Below are 17,530 nucleotides of genomic sequence, written 5' to 3' on the forward strand. Positions count from 1 at the left end.
GAAGAACAATAGAAAACTCGTCCGCGGACTGAGAGTAAATTTTTATGAAAATCAACAAAACATTGAAAACAATAACGAGCAAACAAGAATAGCACTGCCTTGAATAAAAATTTAGAGAAATGTTCAACAAAATTTTCAAAAATTATTTTTTTTAAGAAGTCAAAATTATTTTGACATCTACGATAACCTGATTCTCAATATCAAAGAAGCTGACAAACAAGTACTTCCCTTCTTGAGAGCTTCCGTATTTGTTGAATAAAGATTTTGTATCTTGCTCAACGTTGTAATTGACACCGATTTTTCGTTTGTTCGCTGTCTGAGGAATACATTTTCTTACGACGCTCATTTGGACTTCTCTTGAATTTGCGAATACTAGTTCGTAGTGGACAACACGTTCCTGATGTTCTTCTGCGTTGCAGAAAAACGTGTTCACGATAAAATCAATTTGTTGTTTTAATTGTGTCTTCTGTAAAAGTTTTTTTTAAAGATGAATCGAATACAAATCTATAAGAACCTACCACAGATGCTCCGCTTTTCAGAGTCACAGTCTTTTTTATCAAAATTGTATGCATCGGAAATAGGATCAAGAAATCTCTACCAACAGTGTCGAAATTCTTTTCATTATAAATCGGATCAAAAAGACGACTTCCGGTTGTTTCCACTATCAGAGAACATTCAAGAATTTCAGATTCATCTCCCAATGAAACTGGCTCGCATCTATCGAAAAGGGGACAATTGAAAAGGGTTGTTGATGTGAAAACATCTTCATCATCCCATTCAATTCTTGCAGCATCTTCAATAGAAGAACATGCTTCCGAGCGTAATCGGAGTCTTAGCACTTTTGGTTGCCAGCATAAAAACATTAGACGGAATAGTTCGAATGGTATGAAGTATGACACTTGCATCACTCTTTCAACCAATTCTTCACTGTATGCCATCAAAATATCCGGAAGCACCATTGTCAACTCATCAACTTTCGTTGTCCCAAACATCATCTGTAGGTCACTCATAAACTTATCTTTGTTGTCACTTTTAGAATAATCCAGATTGTCCGCAGTTTTTTCCAAGAAACTGAAATTGAACAAGTGTAATTATGAAAACCACTAGAACTCTGCTTACAAAGAAGTAACCGCCAGCTTCTCAAAATGTCCTTCCTTGGGAGCAAGATCTAATGAAGTGACGAGCTGATTGATTATAGGTAGATCATTCTGACAGAATTCTTTGATTTTCTTTTCAATTTCCAACCTTAACCATATGAGGGGATTCCAAATCTTTTTACAATTGATAGGAGGAAGTCCGAACGAATCGACTTCAAACGGAAAAACTTCAACACTTCGTGCATTAACATTTAGATCTTTCAGAAGAATTCGGAGTGAATTGCAAATAGTAATAGTCGATGCTGGAATACCATTGATAGAAATTGGTGTCTTGTTGAGATCAATTTCAGTAATTGTTTCCAGTTCCTGCCATTGATATTCATCAAAGGGTTGTGGCAGCGTAACACGAATATGTTCAAATTCTTCTTTTATTTTTGAATCCAATTCAGAGTATAAACACTCGGAACGAGGTTGTAGATATCCCTGTAAAGTGGAACTTTAAACGAATTTAATCAATTTTTACTTACTTTCCATTCGATTATTCGAGACAAAACGGCTTCAAAGCTCGCGCCACTTTTCAAAAGAGGATGCAATATTTTACTCTCCAATTCTTGAACGTCAATTTCTTCAAAAACATCAGCTCCATTGATTAAAGATTTCTCTCCATTGAAGTCAACTTCGATCTTCTTCTGAAATGTATACATAGGTATGATGAGCGGATCCTACGTTAATACGTACCCATGGCGTTTGTAAGGATGAAGAATTTTTCTTGTTTTTACCCATTTACTGAAAATAATATTGCATAAATACTTTTTTCAAAATGAAAGAACTAATATAAAAAATTTAATTTTTCACTGAGTCTGCAAACACTATCACTAAACACCACAAATGACGCGCAAAGTTTTCAGAAGAGTTTGCTCAAAACTATTTTTAAAACACATGCATTCGAGAGCTATACATTTACAACTTTAGTTTCTTACAATTTTGGTTAACTATTAATATTAGCGATACAACTTCACCTGCCGTATTTCAATTCTAGAAAAACTTTCACAAACCGTATAAACTGCAGAAAAATTCCAGGATTGCCGCCATCATATGCTTTCTCCTCCAGCCGCTGTAAAATACGTGTCATTTTCCTGGGCGGTTTTTTACGTCCTTGCAGTTCTCTTCGGTGCCCCATTTTTCTCTGATTTCATCGCTACAGCTGTGCTTGCCGTATGAACTAAAAATCTGAATATGGCCTATTTTCACTGTTTTCAGGCAACTCTCACTCTCGTTTCTGCTGCTCCAGCTGTTCTACTCTTTGATTCCGAAGAACAACTTCTGGAGCTCCTCGTATCATCCTTTTCCTGTGAAAATATCAAAACCAACAAAGAGTCGATCTATCTGTCTACATCGACCTTCGCTGTTCTCGGCGCCTGGGCAGCCGCTGCTGTTCATCCCTTAGACTGGGATCGTTGGTGGCAGGTTCGATGTTTATACTCGAAACAGGTTATATCGATGATGTTTTTCAGCGATACCCACTGCCTTCTCTTATCGGCTGCGTCTGTGGAGCTCTTCTTGGACTTCTTGTTGGCATTGTTCGAGTGTATATTGGAAAACGCATCTCTCATAACAAGGCAAAAAAACGTTAAAATATGGTTCAACGTCAAAAAACTCTCGCAACATTTGGTGCAGGTCCGTTTGCCACTGGTGACTCTAGCGGGGGTCGCTTTGGACACTACACATTTGACGACGCCCCCAAACTTCTGGGTATTCTTCTTGCTGAATTCGATAACACCGAAGGCCCGATCATCAAACACTCCGTTCCAAGAGGAAACATAAATGTTGAAGCAACATTCTCATTCACGAAAGGTAAAATATCTCGTATAGGCTTTCTTATCCGAATAATTTAGGCTTAATCATCCCGAAACCATCAATGTTCCGCCATTCCTTTTCTCTAACCATTAAATCACTCGGTTGCAAAGTACTCATGTTTCCTGTCGGAATAGATCACACCAGCTATGAACGTGGCCGCTTCACATTCGATATGGCTTTAATTGTCGACATGACGTCTTCAGCCGAAACAATGTATGAACCGATTGTTCAAAAATGTGCCGAGTACTTGATTGAATTAGAGATGGAGTACAACTTTCTCACTAATTCAAAGTATCAAAAACAAGTACTGGAGATGATGGAAAAGATGTTCATAGAGCTTTCTTCTAAAGGTAATTTTTGTAATATTGAATATCTATTCCAAAAAGTTGTTTTTCAGGAGAAAGTGTGATTGAAATTACTCTTGAAGACGATAAAATTGTGTCGCTATACTTCAAACTTTGTCCGTTATATCGTGGATGTGAGCCTCCAGAAATTGATTATCATATGGTTCCAATGTTTATAAGAGAGGTGGACCTCACAGATAGACTAATAGAAAAAATGGATGTGCTTTCCCAAAAAATTATTCCCCAAATTGATGGGATCAACACAGTACGCGAAATTGCGATCAGTCTGGAACTGGACCCTTCACTCGTTGCCAGATGTGTTCGGAATCTTCATTTCTATGAATGCGTCAGTCTTGTACCGATGTTCCTCTACTATAACACCTATGTTGCCACTGAAAGAGTTCATGACTTCTACAAAAATCAAAAAGAAATCAACGAGTGCCTCGATTTCGTCAAAATTCAATCGATAACTACTGAGGATGGATCTGAAATTCCTATGCCAACACCAGAGTTTTCTGATGTATTCAGACTTTATCTTAGCATGAAAGTGGTAAGATTGTTTCAATTCATTTAATTTCACCTTTCTATTTCAGTGCGGAAAGAATATCGGGGATTGGACTGACATAGAAAACCCGCGCTCAATGGGGATTGATGAACATCGACTGGTTCAGTTCGGCATGCATCACCAATTTCTTCGTAAACTTTCTGTATACCCTATCTGCACTGTGAACCCTGGCAATAATTCGTATGTTTTTACTCGAGAGGCATCTCATGATAAAAATAACAAAAGTAAACGTTGAACCCATATTTCAGAATCTTGAAAGCCTGTAATGGTAAAACTTCACTTGACGAGTTATCCTTGCGACATAACGTGGAACCACGGACAATGTTTGAAATCCTGTCCGAAACGGAAAAGTTCGAGTTCGTGATGAAGTGATTGAAGAAACGTGTACTATTATTACTATTTATGTCACTGTTTATATTGAGTGATTTGTATGAATAAAAATCTCAAATAAAGTTCGTTTATTTATTATGAAAGCACACACACCAGGTAAATGAAATATTGGCCAGTCAGAAGACAATCGAGAATAGCAGGTGGAGATGAGGAGGGATGAGGAAAAGGGATGAAGGAAGGAGGACGAAGGAAGAAGAGGAGGATGAAGAAGGAAGGAAACATGGCTCGATATACCTTAAAAGGGGCCGAATGGGATCTTACTGAGAAGGGCGGGCTTAGGAGTTGACACGAAAAAAAAATACGAGACGGCTCCATTGGAACCAAGAGGAGCATGGTAATGGGAAATTTGGCCTATCACACGTTCCTCCATGAACCACCGAAACCGAGAAGAAAGGGGTGACTAGGAACTGAGCAAACTAGAGAACTCGGAAACCTACATAAAATAGTGAATATGCGTATAATAAAGAATGAACAACAGGTAATGAAGAACAAATACTCGCTTTTAGGTAGGAAATCTGGGGACCGTTGAAGATTGGAGAGGGACTGGGAAAGATGATGAGAAATTGAAAAAAAGACGCGGTAACAATGATAAAAGGATGAGGGTGGGGGACTGCGGGCAATGAATGGGCGCGGCTTGGGAAACAAAAAGCGGAAACAAAACTCAACAAAAATGCACAACTCACACACTCACTTGAAAAAAACATAAAAAATTGTAATAAAACAGTCACTCTCGCGCACACACAGAAGAGGAGCGGGGACATTGCAACTAAAAGATCACAATGGGAGCAGATGGACTTGAATGAAGGATAGTGAAATGAAACCAAATCACAAACAAATGGTACAGAAAATTGAGGAGATAAAGAAAAGGATGAGATAATCGAAACTCGATTGATGAAGAACATGCAAACTCAATGTGTCAAGTTAAAAGTGTGAAGTCTCTGAAGAGAGCTCACACTTCCGAAAAGCTGGCTCAGGAACGCACGTGTCAGATGGAAAATGCACGGGAACCTAACAAAAAGTGAGGTGTGAAAATTTTAGGAAAAAAGAAAACTACATGAAAATTGTATTTAAACGGCATGCAAAAATGATGCTGCGAGTAATGGGAGGATGAATGATGTGAGACTGGAATTTTTACTTTCCGAAATCCCAGCCACCATTTGGAGCATCTGGAACTGGCGGAACATCGCCTCCGAATTGATTTGGAGCGCCTTCAACATTTCCGGCTTCGTCGTCAGAGCTGTAATTTAAGCAGATTAATTCTATATAATAGCGAAGTATGCATTAAGTAATGGACCATTTTAATCCCATAAAAAAGATCAAATGGTAAGTTTTCTCTCGTGGGCAGACCCATAAAAGAATCAATAACTATTTTTAAATTACCTGAAGAAATTGTCGATTATTTCAAACGCAAGCTTGTATATGTCTTCGTTCTCGTGGTTTTGGAGATTTTCTATTTTATCGAGTCCTCCGCATTCTTCGATCTCCGAAGTGACTTGCTCAGCAGCTTCTCCAGCCATTTTCAAGATGTTGTTGATACCATCAAGAACAACTTGTATAATCTGTGAATCAGTGCAACTGAGCATAGCACAGAACGGACGGAGCACTCCAAGCTTCACCATTTGTTCAACTTGGTTTGGTCGCCCAGAAATCGTCACATTGGAAATAGCCCAGGCAGCTTCTTTTTGTGTTGGGAAGTCACCACGATCAAGCAAGTGAATGATCATTGGCATGATTCCTGCGTCAAAAACGTCTTGCACTTGTTGCTGATTGCCGGCGGTGATGTTCGAAACAAACCATACGGCTTCTTTGTTGATCTTTTCTTTGTAATGTGCGAGAAGTCCGGGCATGAATCGGAGTACCTGAAATTTATACTTTTTTTTATAGAAGTTTGTAAGAATCAACTAACGCCACTATCCAAAACGAGTTGCGTTTGTTCATCAGTTCCGGTTACTATGTTACCAACTGCTCTCAATGCAGCGGTTTGAACTTTCACATCAACATGACCAAGAAGTGGGACGAGATGAGTGACAACTTGAGCTTCGATAACCATTTGAATGTGCTCGTTTCCACCATCAGTAAGATATGAAAGTGCCCAAACAGTGTCGATAAGAATGTTGGTATCTTGGTGATGGATAAGAAGTGAAAGAGCTGGAAGAATGGTGCGGACTACAGCTGGACTTGGAGCCGGATCTTTGCATCTGCACAAGTTAACAATAACCCAGGTAACGTTTCTCAAGAATCCAATCGGTATTTCAGGATTGATGAATTGCAACAATGGCTGGAGGATCCCAAGTTCGAGACAGTAATCGCGGAAATGTGGTCCATCTCCAATAATGTTTCCGAGAGCCCAGACGGATTGCTCACAAACATTCAGATTTCCACAGGACAAAAGTTGGAGGAAAAGTGGAACAGCTCCAGCATTAACAACTGCCTGAGTTTGCTCTGACGTTCCTGAAGCAATGTTTGTGAGTGCCCAAGCAGCTTCGAATTGCAGGTTTGGGCTGTAAAGATTAATTATAAGAAAATATACATCACCGAAGCACTCACTCTGTACTGGAAAGACATTGCACAAGAACAGGCAAAATTCCGCTTCCAATCAAGTCATCAATTGGTGGGTTCCGGTCAGTTGACAACATCTTACGGGCTTGTTGGACAGCCGTCAGTTGCTCTGCTGGATCCGTTGATTGTGCAGCAGCGACAGTTAACCGAAGCAAGTTGGCATCGAATGGTCCTGGAGGAGTAGTCGACGTTTCAGAATCGTCCCTGAAACAATTATTTAGTATTGATTTGTTTAGAAAACAAACTCACTCAATATGAGCGTTGATGTTACGCCGCTTTGAAATAGCTTCTTCACGCTTATCCTTTCTAATTGTGACAGCCTAAAAGTCAAATTTCGTACTGAGAAAAAGAACTAATGATTTTTCAAACTCACTTCCTCATTTCGCTTCTCCTTGCCAATTTGCTCCTTGGCGTTGTTCTTATAGTAGGCCTGTCTGTTTGAACTCATATTGCTGAAAAATAAAACTGTTTACCATACTGAAAACGAGAAAAGGACGAAATAATGTCTTATTTCGCAAGAGCAATTCAGCCCTAAATGCTTAAAAAATGAGAAAAAATAAAAAAAAGCTGGAAATCAATATATTCAATTTTTTCAGAACAAAAATATAATATTTTCAAACCGAAAAGGTGTTGAATTTTGCGGAATTTACTTAAAAAATCGGAAAATTTTGTCGATAATCACACAAAAATATGAAGCGAGTGCGTCGCGGCCGGCACGCATCGCTCGCGAAAGAGCGTGTTTGTGTGTTGAATTTGCAGAAGTTACTCGAACACGAGGCTCTTGGAAAGCTTGCAAAAAAGACGAACATTTAGGAAAAGTGAATTTAAAAGTTGTAGTAACATAAAAAAGTGTCTCTGCCAATTCCAATAAGTGTCGGAGCAACTCGGCTTGAACATTAAAGCAAGTTGTATGTGAACTACAGTAAGAACATGTAGATTCTTCAATTGTCATTTCAAACGTTTCGACTGGTATCTGTCAAAAATAAACAAATATTGGAAGCCAATTGTTTATAATGCCATTATTTCTTCTCGTTTCTCTCATTTTGTAGAATGCGTGCTTTATACAGCTCGCTGATTCTATTCAACTTTATTTCTTTTGCAACTGGAACTGCAACATCGCACGAGGTTTCAAGGTTGTTAATCTAAATATACATATTGGAATGAAAACTGTCAAATATTTCCAGATGCCCACCACTTACTCATGTAAGATGCTTTGATGGGCTAACTTGTATCAGAAAGTCTTGGATGTGCGATGGTAAAATTGACTGTGCAGATCACAGCGATGAATTGGCCCACATTTGTCTGAAGAGGAGTTCACGTAACAACTTGGTTAGGCTTTAAGACTATCAGAAGCATTTTTCTTTTTTCTTTTTCAAGCAATTACAAGACATTTCTGTCGGTTTGAAATGCCCTCCATCATGGTTTCGATGCACCGATTCGAGTTCTTGCATAGCTCCAAAAAGAGTTTGCGACAAGTATAAAGATTGTAGGTAAGATTGTATTGCTACAGTATGACTGAAAACCCAGTCTTCCTTCTGTTTTCATCTGAAATTTCTCATTCCAGAGACGGAAGTGACGAACGTGAAAACTGCAACCAATCACTGCGTACACCCAATACAACCGTAATATATTAAATATGTTTTCCTGTAACATTCTGTTGTTTCTCAATGAACCTAATTGCATCTTTTCATTTTCCACAAAAACCGTCTGTATTTCTTGTTGCCTGCTGTTTCCGAATGAGGTCAAATGGGATAGAAGAGAAGATTGATTCAATACGGACATGTAAGCCATCATGTACAATTTATCACTCATTATTATTCCCTCCTCCAGGATCCGAAATTTCCACTAATGATAGAATGTAGAAGGAGTAGATCCTGTACTGCCACGTCATAGCTAAAAAAGGATCGATGATGATTTGAAACCAGTCTAGATCAGTTGATCACAGTGAAGAAAGCATCGAACTTTTCAAAGAAACACACAGACACATATAACATCTCGGGATGGAGGAGCGAATAGGGGGTGGCGTCCCACTTTCGATTTTCACGATGACCGCCGATTTGGAGAAGATCACGGATTCTGTCATTCCTTTTTGATATTTCTCTCCCTTATCACTTAGTTCCTACTCCATTTCTTCCACTTACAACGAGAATGCGTCCATCGATTCTCGTTGGATTCTTCTTGCTCACATTATCTGGTATCGGGGCAGTTAGTGTGGCCAAAAGTACTGATAATGATATTGTATTGAAAGTTTCAACTGATAAGGTAAGTTGTTAAACTGATATCACTAACAGTATTTCGATAATTGTTGTACTTGCCTTGTGTCCATGAATTGAATAATGTATTCTACATATAGGTAAACTTTTTTAAAGGAAAACCACTTCATTTTTGTTGAAACCTAACTCAATTCGTATGACTCATCAGTTATCAATTTCATAGTACATGGACAAAGACTGTTTCACGGTACCTGCGCAATTCTTAAGAACTTTTCACATAACATTTTTATTCCATAACATTAACCGGGATCTGTGAACACTTCCGAACATAATGCGTGTTTTTTTCTTTTTACAACATACGGTGGAATGTTAATTTTTCCAAAACCATTGACCGCCCAGTTCGATCTCTCTTGGATTGTGACTCACTTTCGAGGTAGTAAACTGATCGGTTGACCTGAATACTTCTCTGAAACCGAACCTTCCACCAATCCTGAATCATTAAATCGAGACCAAACACATTTCGACACAACGTATACAAGCCAATTTCCAGCAAACATCTCGTGATGGTCATCATTTCACTGGTGAATGGTTAGAATCTCCATGGGGTGACCTCTATCAATTCCGTGCTGGAGATCAAAACTGGCTGGTCGCTCGTGAACACTGTCTATCGTTAAATGCCGATTTGGCAGCCATCCGGAACGTCGAGCAGTTGGTAATCCCTTTTCCTTTCTTTTCTCGTTTTTTGTTGTTAAATCTCACATGTTCAGGACTGGATCTTATCGCATTACGCTCCGCTTTCGTCTCGATTCGGTCAGCGTCTTGTCCAGGTTTGTTGGATTCTTTAGCTAACAAGCGAATTCAAATCATGGAATCCGATTTTCTTTGTTGTTTAGATAGGATTGTATGCTCCAGAAGGACAAACACATGAATGGAAGTGGTTGAATGGAAATGAAATCAACAAGACTTTGTAAGCATACTCTAGATGATAGAAATATTGTTATGATTATTTTTCAGACAATGGAGTTCTGGAGAGCCATACGATCATTCTATGGAAGGAAGGGAAAGATGTGGATTGTTGAATGTTGAGAAAAGAGTTTTAGATGACGTGGACTGTGAATCCACATCTCCCGATCATCACGCTCAAAGATACATTTGTCAGAGGACAAGCGAGAGTCACAAGCAGGTTTACACACAATCAATCAACTTTCATTCTTTTATTTTCCCGTGTTTTTAGCAGCAAAGGTCCAACAATTACATCTGGCAGAAAATTGAAAATCTGTTCAGTTTCTTCGGAATAGGAGGATCCCCAACTCCACATAATGCGACTGTAACCAACACAAATGATTATGAAGATGAAGTTGTGAAGAATGAAACTTCAACTGCCAAGTCAGCTGTAAAGTTCAGTGATAGTGAGGAAACTTCAAGTGAAGAAGAGGAATCTGTGGCGAAAACTTTAGCTGCACTTCCAAAAATTGAAGGATCCGGAGAGTCGACTAGTTTGAAGGAATTACAGGTCTGAATGGATTGAGGGCTCAGAAGTTTACGTTGAAATCAGGTTTCAGGAACCAGAAGGAAGTGGCCAAATTGTTGATAAGAAAGCAATTGAAGCAGCTGATTTAATACCTGGAGTTGATGAAAAGAAACTTGATAAAATGATTGATAAAATGGAAGAAATGATTAAAAGTATTGATGATCTGACAGTTCCACCGGCTGGCTTGGAGAGAACTACAGTATCCACAATTGTTGTGAAAAAAGAAGAGAAGTTTGAGGAAAAGAAGAAAACAGATGACAAGAAAGAAGAGGAACATAAAAAAGATAAAGAATTAAATGATAATAAAATATCAGAAAGTATTGAAGGAGATTTCGATCATGAGCAGTCAAAAGATATGCCGAAGGCTGATATTGAACCACCAAAAGAGGAAGATTGTGATGAGGAAGAGGGATCTGGAAGTGGTGAAGAAGAAGCAGCGGAGGAGGAGGAATCTGGAGAGAAGTTGGAATTGGCTCCAGAGAAGGAAGATAAGATTAAAGAGTTTTTGGGTGTTTTAAGATTGTTCCTTGATCGTGCTGAACATGGAGATTTGAGGTAAGAACCTCAATGGATTATAAATAACTATCCAATTTCTCTTCTATAATTTTAGAAAACTTCTCGATGATCAAAGTGGAAAAACTCTTTTGGAAAGAATGAAGAATGCTGTGAGAGAGGCCAACAAGAGAGAATTTGAAATGTTAGAAAAGTTGGAGATCTCCAAGAAAAAAGGAGAACAAGATGAATTAGTGACGAAAAAAGATCAAATGAGTACAGAAGAGCAGAAGGATTTGTACAAGAAAATCAGTTCAGCTGTGATGAAAGCAGCGAAACTTCATAAGATTGAAGAGAAAGTTCAAGATGGTAGATATAATTGATTTCGCTCTTTTTCAATTAAATACAACAGATAAACTTGAATTTTCAGAGCAAGCTATGGAGAAGTTCAACATCGCCAAAGTAAAGGCAGACTCAGAAGAGGAATCGGAAGGAACGTTGGAGGTGCTGAAGTCGGCGAGAGAGGGTAAAGCTGAAAAGAAAGAGAAGGTTGGCGACGATGATTACTATGGGGATTATTTGGATGACAACAATGTGATCAAGGTTCAGAATCGAGAGAAAAAGGATGCGAAGAAGGGGTCGAAAGAGAAGAACGCCTCGGAAGATAAGAAGGAATCGGGAGAGAAGAAGGAATTGAAGAAGAAGAACGAACAGAGTCATTATGAGCCTAAAAAGGAAGAAGTTGAGGAGAAGAAGGAAAAGATGGCCGAAGAAAAAGTTGATTCGGAAGAAAAGAAGAAGGAAGAAGAATCGGTGAAAGAAGAGAAGCCAACTGAGGAGTTGAAGAAGAATCAAGAAGTTAATGCAGAAGAGAAGAACGTTTTGAAACAAAAGGAAGAGGAAGAGAAGGCAACTGAAGAAACAACAACGACGACAACAGAAGAGAAAGAGGAAGAAACAACAATTTCAGTTGAGCAATCCGCATCGGTTTCCTCAATTAAACCTGCTGAAGCTGAGGAGGATGAAGCTGAATTGGAGGCGTCTGGTCAAGAAGATATCGTGACAACCACTGAATCGACTACAGTTGCAATCAAAGAAGTTCCATCGGAAGAGATTGAGAAAATTGCAAAACTTGAAGCAAAGCAACTCGTTGAAGATGAAAAGGTTACTGAGGAGACAAAAGAAGAGGCAACGACAACAATCCCCTCATCCTCTACTGAATCAGAGAAGACTTCTCCTTCAACAACAACTTCTGAAGCCACGACACCAACTTCAACAACACCAGTGACCACTACAAAGCCGGTTACTGTTGCCATAAAAACTGTGAGCCCAGAAGAAATGGAGAAGCTCTCAAAAATAGAAGCAACTGAAAAAGTGACACTTCTTCCACCGCTTCCAACATTCACATTCCCAACATTAGCCCCATTTACTTTTCCAACTCTACCTACACTAGCCACAGCTAAGCCAACTCCAGCCCCAAAAGTTCCAACTTTAGAAGAAATTCTTGGTAACTTGAACGATCAATTTAAGAAACTTCTGTCCCCACCAAAGCCTTTGCCACCAAAGTAAAATTAAATTTTCACAGGATCTTTATTGTTTGATTTTTATACTCTTCTACTCTACATTATGGGTACATGTTGCTAATATTTGATTGAAAAGTCGGCTAATAATAAAATGTCTATTTTTTTTTATTCTATGCCGATCGCACCTCTTGTCTTGCAACGCACACACTCTTGTCTTTTATACGCACACACTTGGCCGAAAGAGCGATGCCCGCATAGCGCAGGCGGTAAGAGTGCAGTCTGAGGAAACTTTGACACGTGTTCAACCTCAAGCTATGATGATGTTATAGTTCAGCTTATCCAAGGATATGATGATAAATTTCGCCCCTATCAGAGCTTTTTGCAAAATTAAAATATACAATTTTTTTCAAAATTTGATACAATCAATTCATACACAGGTTTGTGGAAAGAATAACCAAATAAAAAGTTTTAAAATTTCGATGTTACAAGTTTTGACTTCTTGTAAATAACAGAGTGACCATATTTGTACATGAAGGCGAGGTTAACGCGATCAGTGAGAGGTGGATTGATTGATTCTGAAGTTTCGGAAAACGGCAAGACATCCAGACACTCTAAATCCAGATTATGAAGTGAAATCCTGAAAGTTAAATTGTTAACTTAGAACATGAACATTTTCCCTTACGTTTCATTCACAAGTTTCTCTATTGGGGTCCCATCGAAAAGAGAAAGCGCTCCTTTGGTAGGTATGTCTTTAGATCTTCTCTCTCGCTCGAAATGAATTGGGGTTCCGGGAGGTAGAAAATTGTGGAGGATTTCAACACGAGAACAATGGATAAAGTTAAAGCAGGCCAGCGATATAAGCGTAAGTTGTGGTTCAATGTTGACTGATTCATGATTTGGAAGACTGAACACTTCAGTAGTGGAAGATTCAATAAGCACTCCATAATCAATTAGTAGCAGGTTCAATGAATGTTCCTCAATCCCACAAATAGCAGCTCTCTTTATCGCTCCTTCATGAGAAACGGCACAAGCAGTTCCAAACGCAAGCCAAGCTTCTGGAAGAGCAGTCAATGAATTAACTTTGGCGAGAAGATATTCTTCAGCTTCTTGTCTTTTCTGCCGCATGCTGTCGTTCGTAAGATATATTAGCCATTCGTTCTCAATTCTTTCAATCTGAAATTGAGACTATTGGAAATTATTAGACTTCGTGTTACCTGTAAGCCATCTTCATAAACTCGAAAAACTTTTGTAGCTGGTGGAAATGACCTCAAATAGGTAGCAGAATTATCTTCAAAGTTCCACCCATTGTCTTCCTCTTCCTCGTCTCCAATGAAATCGGAGTCAGCTCCTGAATCGTCATTTTCGCCACTTTCTACCCCGTTTCTCCTATTGAAGTCGACAGCGATCTCTTTCGGTGGCCAAACTCCGGCTTCAGATGGTTGACCACGACGAGGAGCGAGAAGAAATAAGCAAACATTCAAAAGATCGTAATGTGGGTGGAACATGTTAATCTGAAAGGGTTCCGAACTTGAAGTGATCTGGCATCGTGCCAAGTAGTTAAGATCTTTGATTACGTCCCGGAAATGATCGACTTTGTCATAGTCCATATGCTGGATGAGTGCTCCTATAAAACGTTTTTTTAAAGAATTCATCTTAAAAACTAAATAGATTTGTTAAAAATATATAATTTCTCTTCTTATTGAAATATTTATTTTTTTTTAGTTGTTTTCCTTTCGTCAGAAGCGAATAGGATCTATAGATCGATCTATCTATTTAATATAATATGATTTTTGCAAGGATATGTCAATTTTTCTCTGGTTCAATTCTCAGCCATCCATCAGATTGGATTGCAACATAATTTTATTGAATGCAATGTAATACTACGCCCGGACGCGTCCGCGGACGGACCAAAATTTGCGCGCGTCACTTTTCGCGGCATTGCTTTGAATTTGTGCAGTTGGGCGCGCTTTCCTGACGGACGAAAAAACACATGGCGCGTTCTGAGGGTGTATACGACGGTGTATCCGTTCTTTATTGATCGCTCGGATTCCTGCTTGGTTCATTTGTTTAAATATTTAATTTCGTTGTTTTCAGTTTTCGGAATGTCGAAAAAATCTGCTCCAAGCACTCCAACCAGATCATCCAAGAGAGACCAGTGAGCTACTTTTCAGACAATATATTTAGTTAAGTATAAAATATCGATTTTCAGTAAAAAGGTGTCCATATTTCAAGTTGAGACCGGTACACCAAAGTCTCATGGCCTTGTGAAGACGCCGATGAGAAGAGCGGCTAATTTCAAAAAAGTTGTTGGGCATAGAGTCCACGACGAGCATTATGTCGAATACGAGGTCGAGCTCAATGATGGATCTAAAATGCGAGCGACTGATTATGACTTCAAGGTAAACTGTTGATTTGAAAAAGCATAACTGTTTTATGAAATTCCAGAAGAATCCAGGAATACTAGCCGAGTATAAGACAAATGTTACACAGCAAACGGATAACAGCGACGGGGGTAAAACTTGGTCTGACTTGCAACTAAAATGCGATCTTTTTGCAGAGTATATCGTTGAAAAAGTTCTAGCTCATCGCGTAGTCAATGGAAAACCGCTGTATTTGGTTCAATGGAGAGGATATCCTAATCCGGTGTGGAATTCTGAATTGTGGGAGTCGGATCTTAATGTGAGTTTGGAAAAAGATTTTCAATTACAAAGAAAGGATCATTACAGAACTGCAAAAATCTCTTGGCTGCTTATAACAGCCAATCGAAGGAACCTGTTGTATCGGGACAGTCTATGCGGACTCCAACAAAACCGGCTTCAAAATCAACTAAGAAGCGGAGCCATTCGCCATCTGACGATGAGGAAGAACACGTTGAGCGCACCTAATCTACTCCAAAAAAAACCGCGAAGAAAATGAATCTTAATTCTGCTCAAAGCTCGAGCGCAAGAGTTCAAAGAACTATTACCGCTGAAGAGCAAGAAGACGATGAGGAAGAAGAGGGACCAGCGGATGAGCCAGCTGAGACTGGACCCGTCAGACGTGTTGCAGAAATCCAAGAAGAAGTCGACCAGGACGAAGATGAGGATGATGGAAAAGAAGAGGAACGAGTGGTATCCGATGATTCGCAGGAAGGAGAACAGAAAGGATGGTTCTCGAGATGGAGCTTCGGAAAATGGTTCTAATGACAGAAATGGCTTTCTACATTATCCCAGACATTGCTAAACTTATAATAATATATCCCATCCCTTACTCGATGAACGATGAACTTAACTAAAGGAACCTAAAACATTACTCTAATTTCATTTACCGTAACTCTTTATGCTGTAATTTTCTCACCATCTGCACCTATGTTGAAAATCAAGTATTGTTTCTTTCTTACAATAAATGATCTCGCTATTCATGAATTATGTGGTGAGCGGGAAAAAGAGAAGAACAGATACTAGTCGTGACATGATGGGAAAAATAAATGTTCAAAATATTATAGATAGAGACTGTTACTTCCTTCCAGCAGCTCGATGGGTGACAGTTAAAGTTTTAGCACTGCACCAACGATGATAAGACGAAAATGGAAGTAAGATCACCACGGATTTTAGCTCTCCCTCACCTCGGATTCTAGCTCTCACCACCATGGGTGGATAATGTCCGAACTTCGAATCCAGATAACGAATATCATTCTTTGTAACCTGCCGACTCATTCCAACATCCACGAGGTAAACGTATATCCAGCCACCGATATTTGGCACGTTCTCCAATTTTCCTCGATACCATTTATTTTGAATACAGGCAGCACATGCGACTTTCGGAATCAGCTGAAACAAGGTTTTTCAAGAATTTTATACAGTTTTCTCACTTGATCTTCTGGGATTTGAAGAGATTCCTGTTTCTCATTATAAAACTTCTGCATTTTGTCATTCAATTGATCTTGCGCTTTATCGAATCTTTTTGGCTGAATAGCTAACTCTGTTGGAGTACTGTGGTCCATTATGCGAAAGTATTCGCTAGGATATAGGTCTGTCTGAAACGAGTCACTTTAAAGAACAAACTGTAGTAACCGATGCAAATTTAGAATTCAATTCTTACTGGGACTTTGTTTATTCCGTAAAACTCTTCTTCAAGCTGTTCGGCGATTTTCATCATATACCCGGGGATGGTTGAGCCTTCCGAATACTTCCACAAGTACTGTGGATATACTTCCATCAATTTCCGAATTTGAAACTCCGACCCATTCTGTACTTCGACTACATCCCGACAGTCATTAAGTAGCGACGCTTTTTGCATTTCCGCCATTGTTTCCTCCCAATTCATCTGAAAACAATCTTACCATAAAAAAATCGTATTTTTTGATGAAAAATTAATTCATCTTTAATTGGAACAATATGAACAAAAACTGTCTTCGGGTGGTTTACGGAGGTAATGAAAGAGAAAACAACGATCGTGGTAAAACTTTTTTATTTCTCCCGGAAGTAATGGGGGAAGGTTAAGATTACAAAGAATTACGATAAGGGTGATGTGACAGGAGAAGTGGGTGAATTTTAGAAATATTGAAAAGAAGAATCTGACAGACAAAAGGAGATTTTTAACATGATAGGAGAAAAAGCAGTGGGGAATGTAGAATTCGGTAAATGAAAATTAAATTGATAACTTTAACGTCTGGACTTCTTTTTTCCGTTGGATGACGACGAAGCTTCTTCATTGTCGCTTTCATCATCACTTCCCGAGTTATCACCCTCCTCGCTGTCAGATGCTTCAGTTGCGCTCTTGGCATGGGAACGCTTTGGTTTAGAGGATTTCTGGGTTGCGACTTCCTCTTCGTCGTCATCTTCGTCTGACGATGCTGCGCGCTTCGACTTTTTGGATGATCTTCTGTCCTTCTTGGTTGCGACTTCCTCTTCGTCGTCATCCTCGTCTGACGATGCTGGGCGCTTCGACTTTTTGGATGATCTTCTGTCCTTCTTGACT

The 17,530-nt window shown here is 39.2% G+C and overlaps 8 protein-coding genes across 8 annotated transcripts; 4 read left to right on the top strand and 4 right to left on the bottom strand.

Moving 5' to 3' along the window:
• Positions 1-151: 151 nt before the first annotated feature.
• Positions 152-1,880, bottom strand: GCK72_013973 (uncharacterized protein; the record flags this gene model as incomplete). The annotated part of the gene is made up of 5 exons (XM_003107984.2): positions 152-466; positions 519-1,071; positions 1,120-1,580; positions 1,625-1,786; positions 1,836-1,880. 5 exons carry the CDS (start codon positions 1,878-1,880, stop codon positions 152-154), a joined length of 1,536 nt encoding a protein of 511 aa, XP_003108032.2.
• Positions 1,881-2,192: 312 nt separating this feature from the next.
• GCK72_013974 (uncharacterized protein) lies at positions 2,193-4,235 on the top strand (the record flags this gene model as incomplete). The annotated part of the gene is made up of 8 exons (XM_053730088.1): positions 2,193-2,312; positions 2,358-2,564; positions 2,612-2,726; positions 2,775-2,951; positions 3,089-3,304; positions 3,352-3,848; positions 3,892-4,043; positions 4,112-4,235. The coding sequence occupies 8 exons, from the start codon at positions 2,193-2,195 to the stop codon at positions 4,233-4,235; spliced, it is 1,608 nt and encodes a 535-aa protein (XP_053584860.1).
• Positions 4,236-5,384: 1,149 nt separating this feature from the next.
• GCK72_013975 (uncharacterized protein) lies at positions 5,385-7,260 on the bottom strand (the record flags this gene model as incomplete). The annotated part of the gene is made up of 6 exons (XM_003107813.2): positions 5,385-5,490; positions 5,634-6,112; positions 6,160-6,754; positions 6,801-7,016; positions 7,062-7,132; positions 7,186-7,260. The coding sequence occupies 6 exons, from the start codon at positions 7,258-7,260 to the stop codon at positions 5,385-5,387; spliced, it is 1,542 nt and encodes a 513-aa protein (XP_003107861.1).
• Positions 7,261-8,960: 1,700 nt separating this feature from the next.
• Positions 8,961-12,617, top strand: GCK72_013976 (uncharacterized protein; the record flags this gene model as incomplete). Its single annotated transcript, XM_003107889.2, has 9 exons — positions 8,961-9,074; positions 9,576-9,737; positions 9,793-9,852; positions 9,919-9,992; positions 10,040-10,208; positions 10,260-10,538; positions 10,588-11,111; positions 11,167-11,417; positions 11,479-12,617. The coding sequence occupies 9 exons, from the start codon at positions 8,961-8,963 to the stop codon at positions 12,615-12,617; spliced, it is 2,772 nt and encodes a 923-aa protein (XP_003107937.2).
• Positions 12,618-13,039: 422 nt separating this feature from the next.
• GCK72_013977 (uncharacterized protein) lies at positions 13,040-14,178 on the bottom strand (the record flags this gene model as incomplete). The annotated part of the gene is made up of 3 exons (XM_053730089.1): positions 13,040-13,208; positions 13,254-13,744; positions 13,807-14,178. 3 exons carry the CDS (start codon positions 14,176-14,178, stop codon positions 13,040-13,042), a joined length of 1,032 nt encoding a protein of 343 aa, XP_053584861.1.
• Positions 14,179-14,673: 495 nt separating this feature from the next.
• Positions 14,674-15,456, top strand: GCK72_013978 (uncharacterized protein; the record flags this gene model as incomplete). Its single annotated transcript, XM_053730090.1, has 5 exons — positions 14,674-14,726; positions 14,781-14,970; positions 15,017-15,083; positions 15,129-15,250; positions 15,298-15,456. The coding sequence occupies 5 exons, from the start codon at positions 14,674-14,676 to the stop codon at positions 15,454-15,456; spliced, it is 591 nt and encodes a 196-aa protein (XP_053584862.1).
• A 27-nt stretch (positions 15,457-15,483) lies between these two features.
• GCK72_013979 (uncharacterized protein) lies at positions 15,484-15,753 on the top strand (the record flags this gene model as incomplete). Its single annotated transcript, XM_053730091.1, has 1 exon — positions 15,484-15,753. One exon carries the CDS (start codon positions 15,484-15,486, stop codon positions 15,751-15,753), a length of 270 nt encoding a protein of 89 aa, XP_053584863.1.
• A 312-nt stretch (positions 15,754-16,065) lies between these two features.
• GCK72_013980 (uncharacterized protein) lies at positions 16,066-16,876 on the bottom strand (the record flags this gene model as incomplete). Its single annotated transcript, XM_053730092.1, has 2 exons — positions 16,066-16,380; positions 16,652-16,876. The coding sequence occupies 2 exons, from the start codon at positions 16,874-16,876 to the stop codon at positions 16,066-16,068; spliced, it is 540 nt and encodes a 179-aa protein (XP_053584864.1).
• Positions 16,877-17,530: the final 654 nt, after the last annotated feature.

The sequence above is a fragment of the Caenorhabditis remanei genome, chromosome IV (genome assembly GCF_010183535.1).
Source record: "Caenorhabditis remanei strain PX506 chromosome IV, whole genome shotgun sequence".
NCBI lineage: Eukaryota > Metazoa > Nematoda > Chromadorea > Rhabditida > Rhabditidae > Caenorhabditis > Caenorhabditis remanei.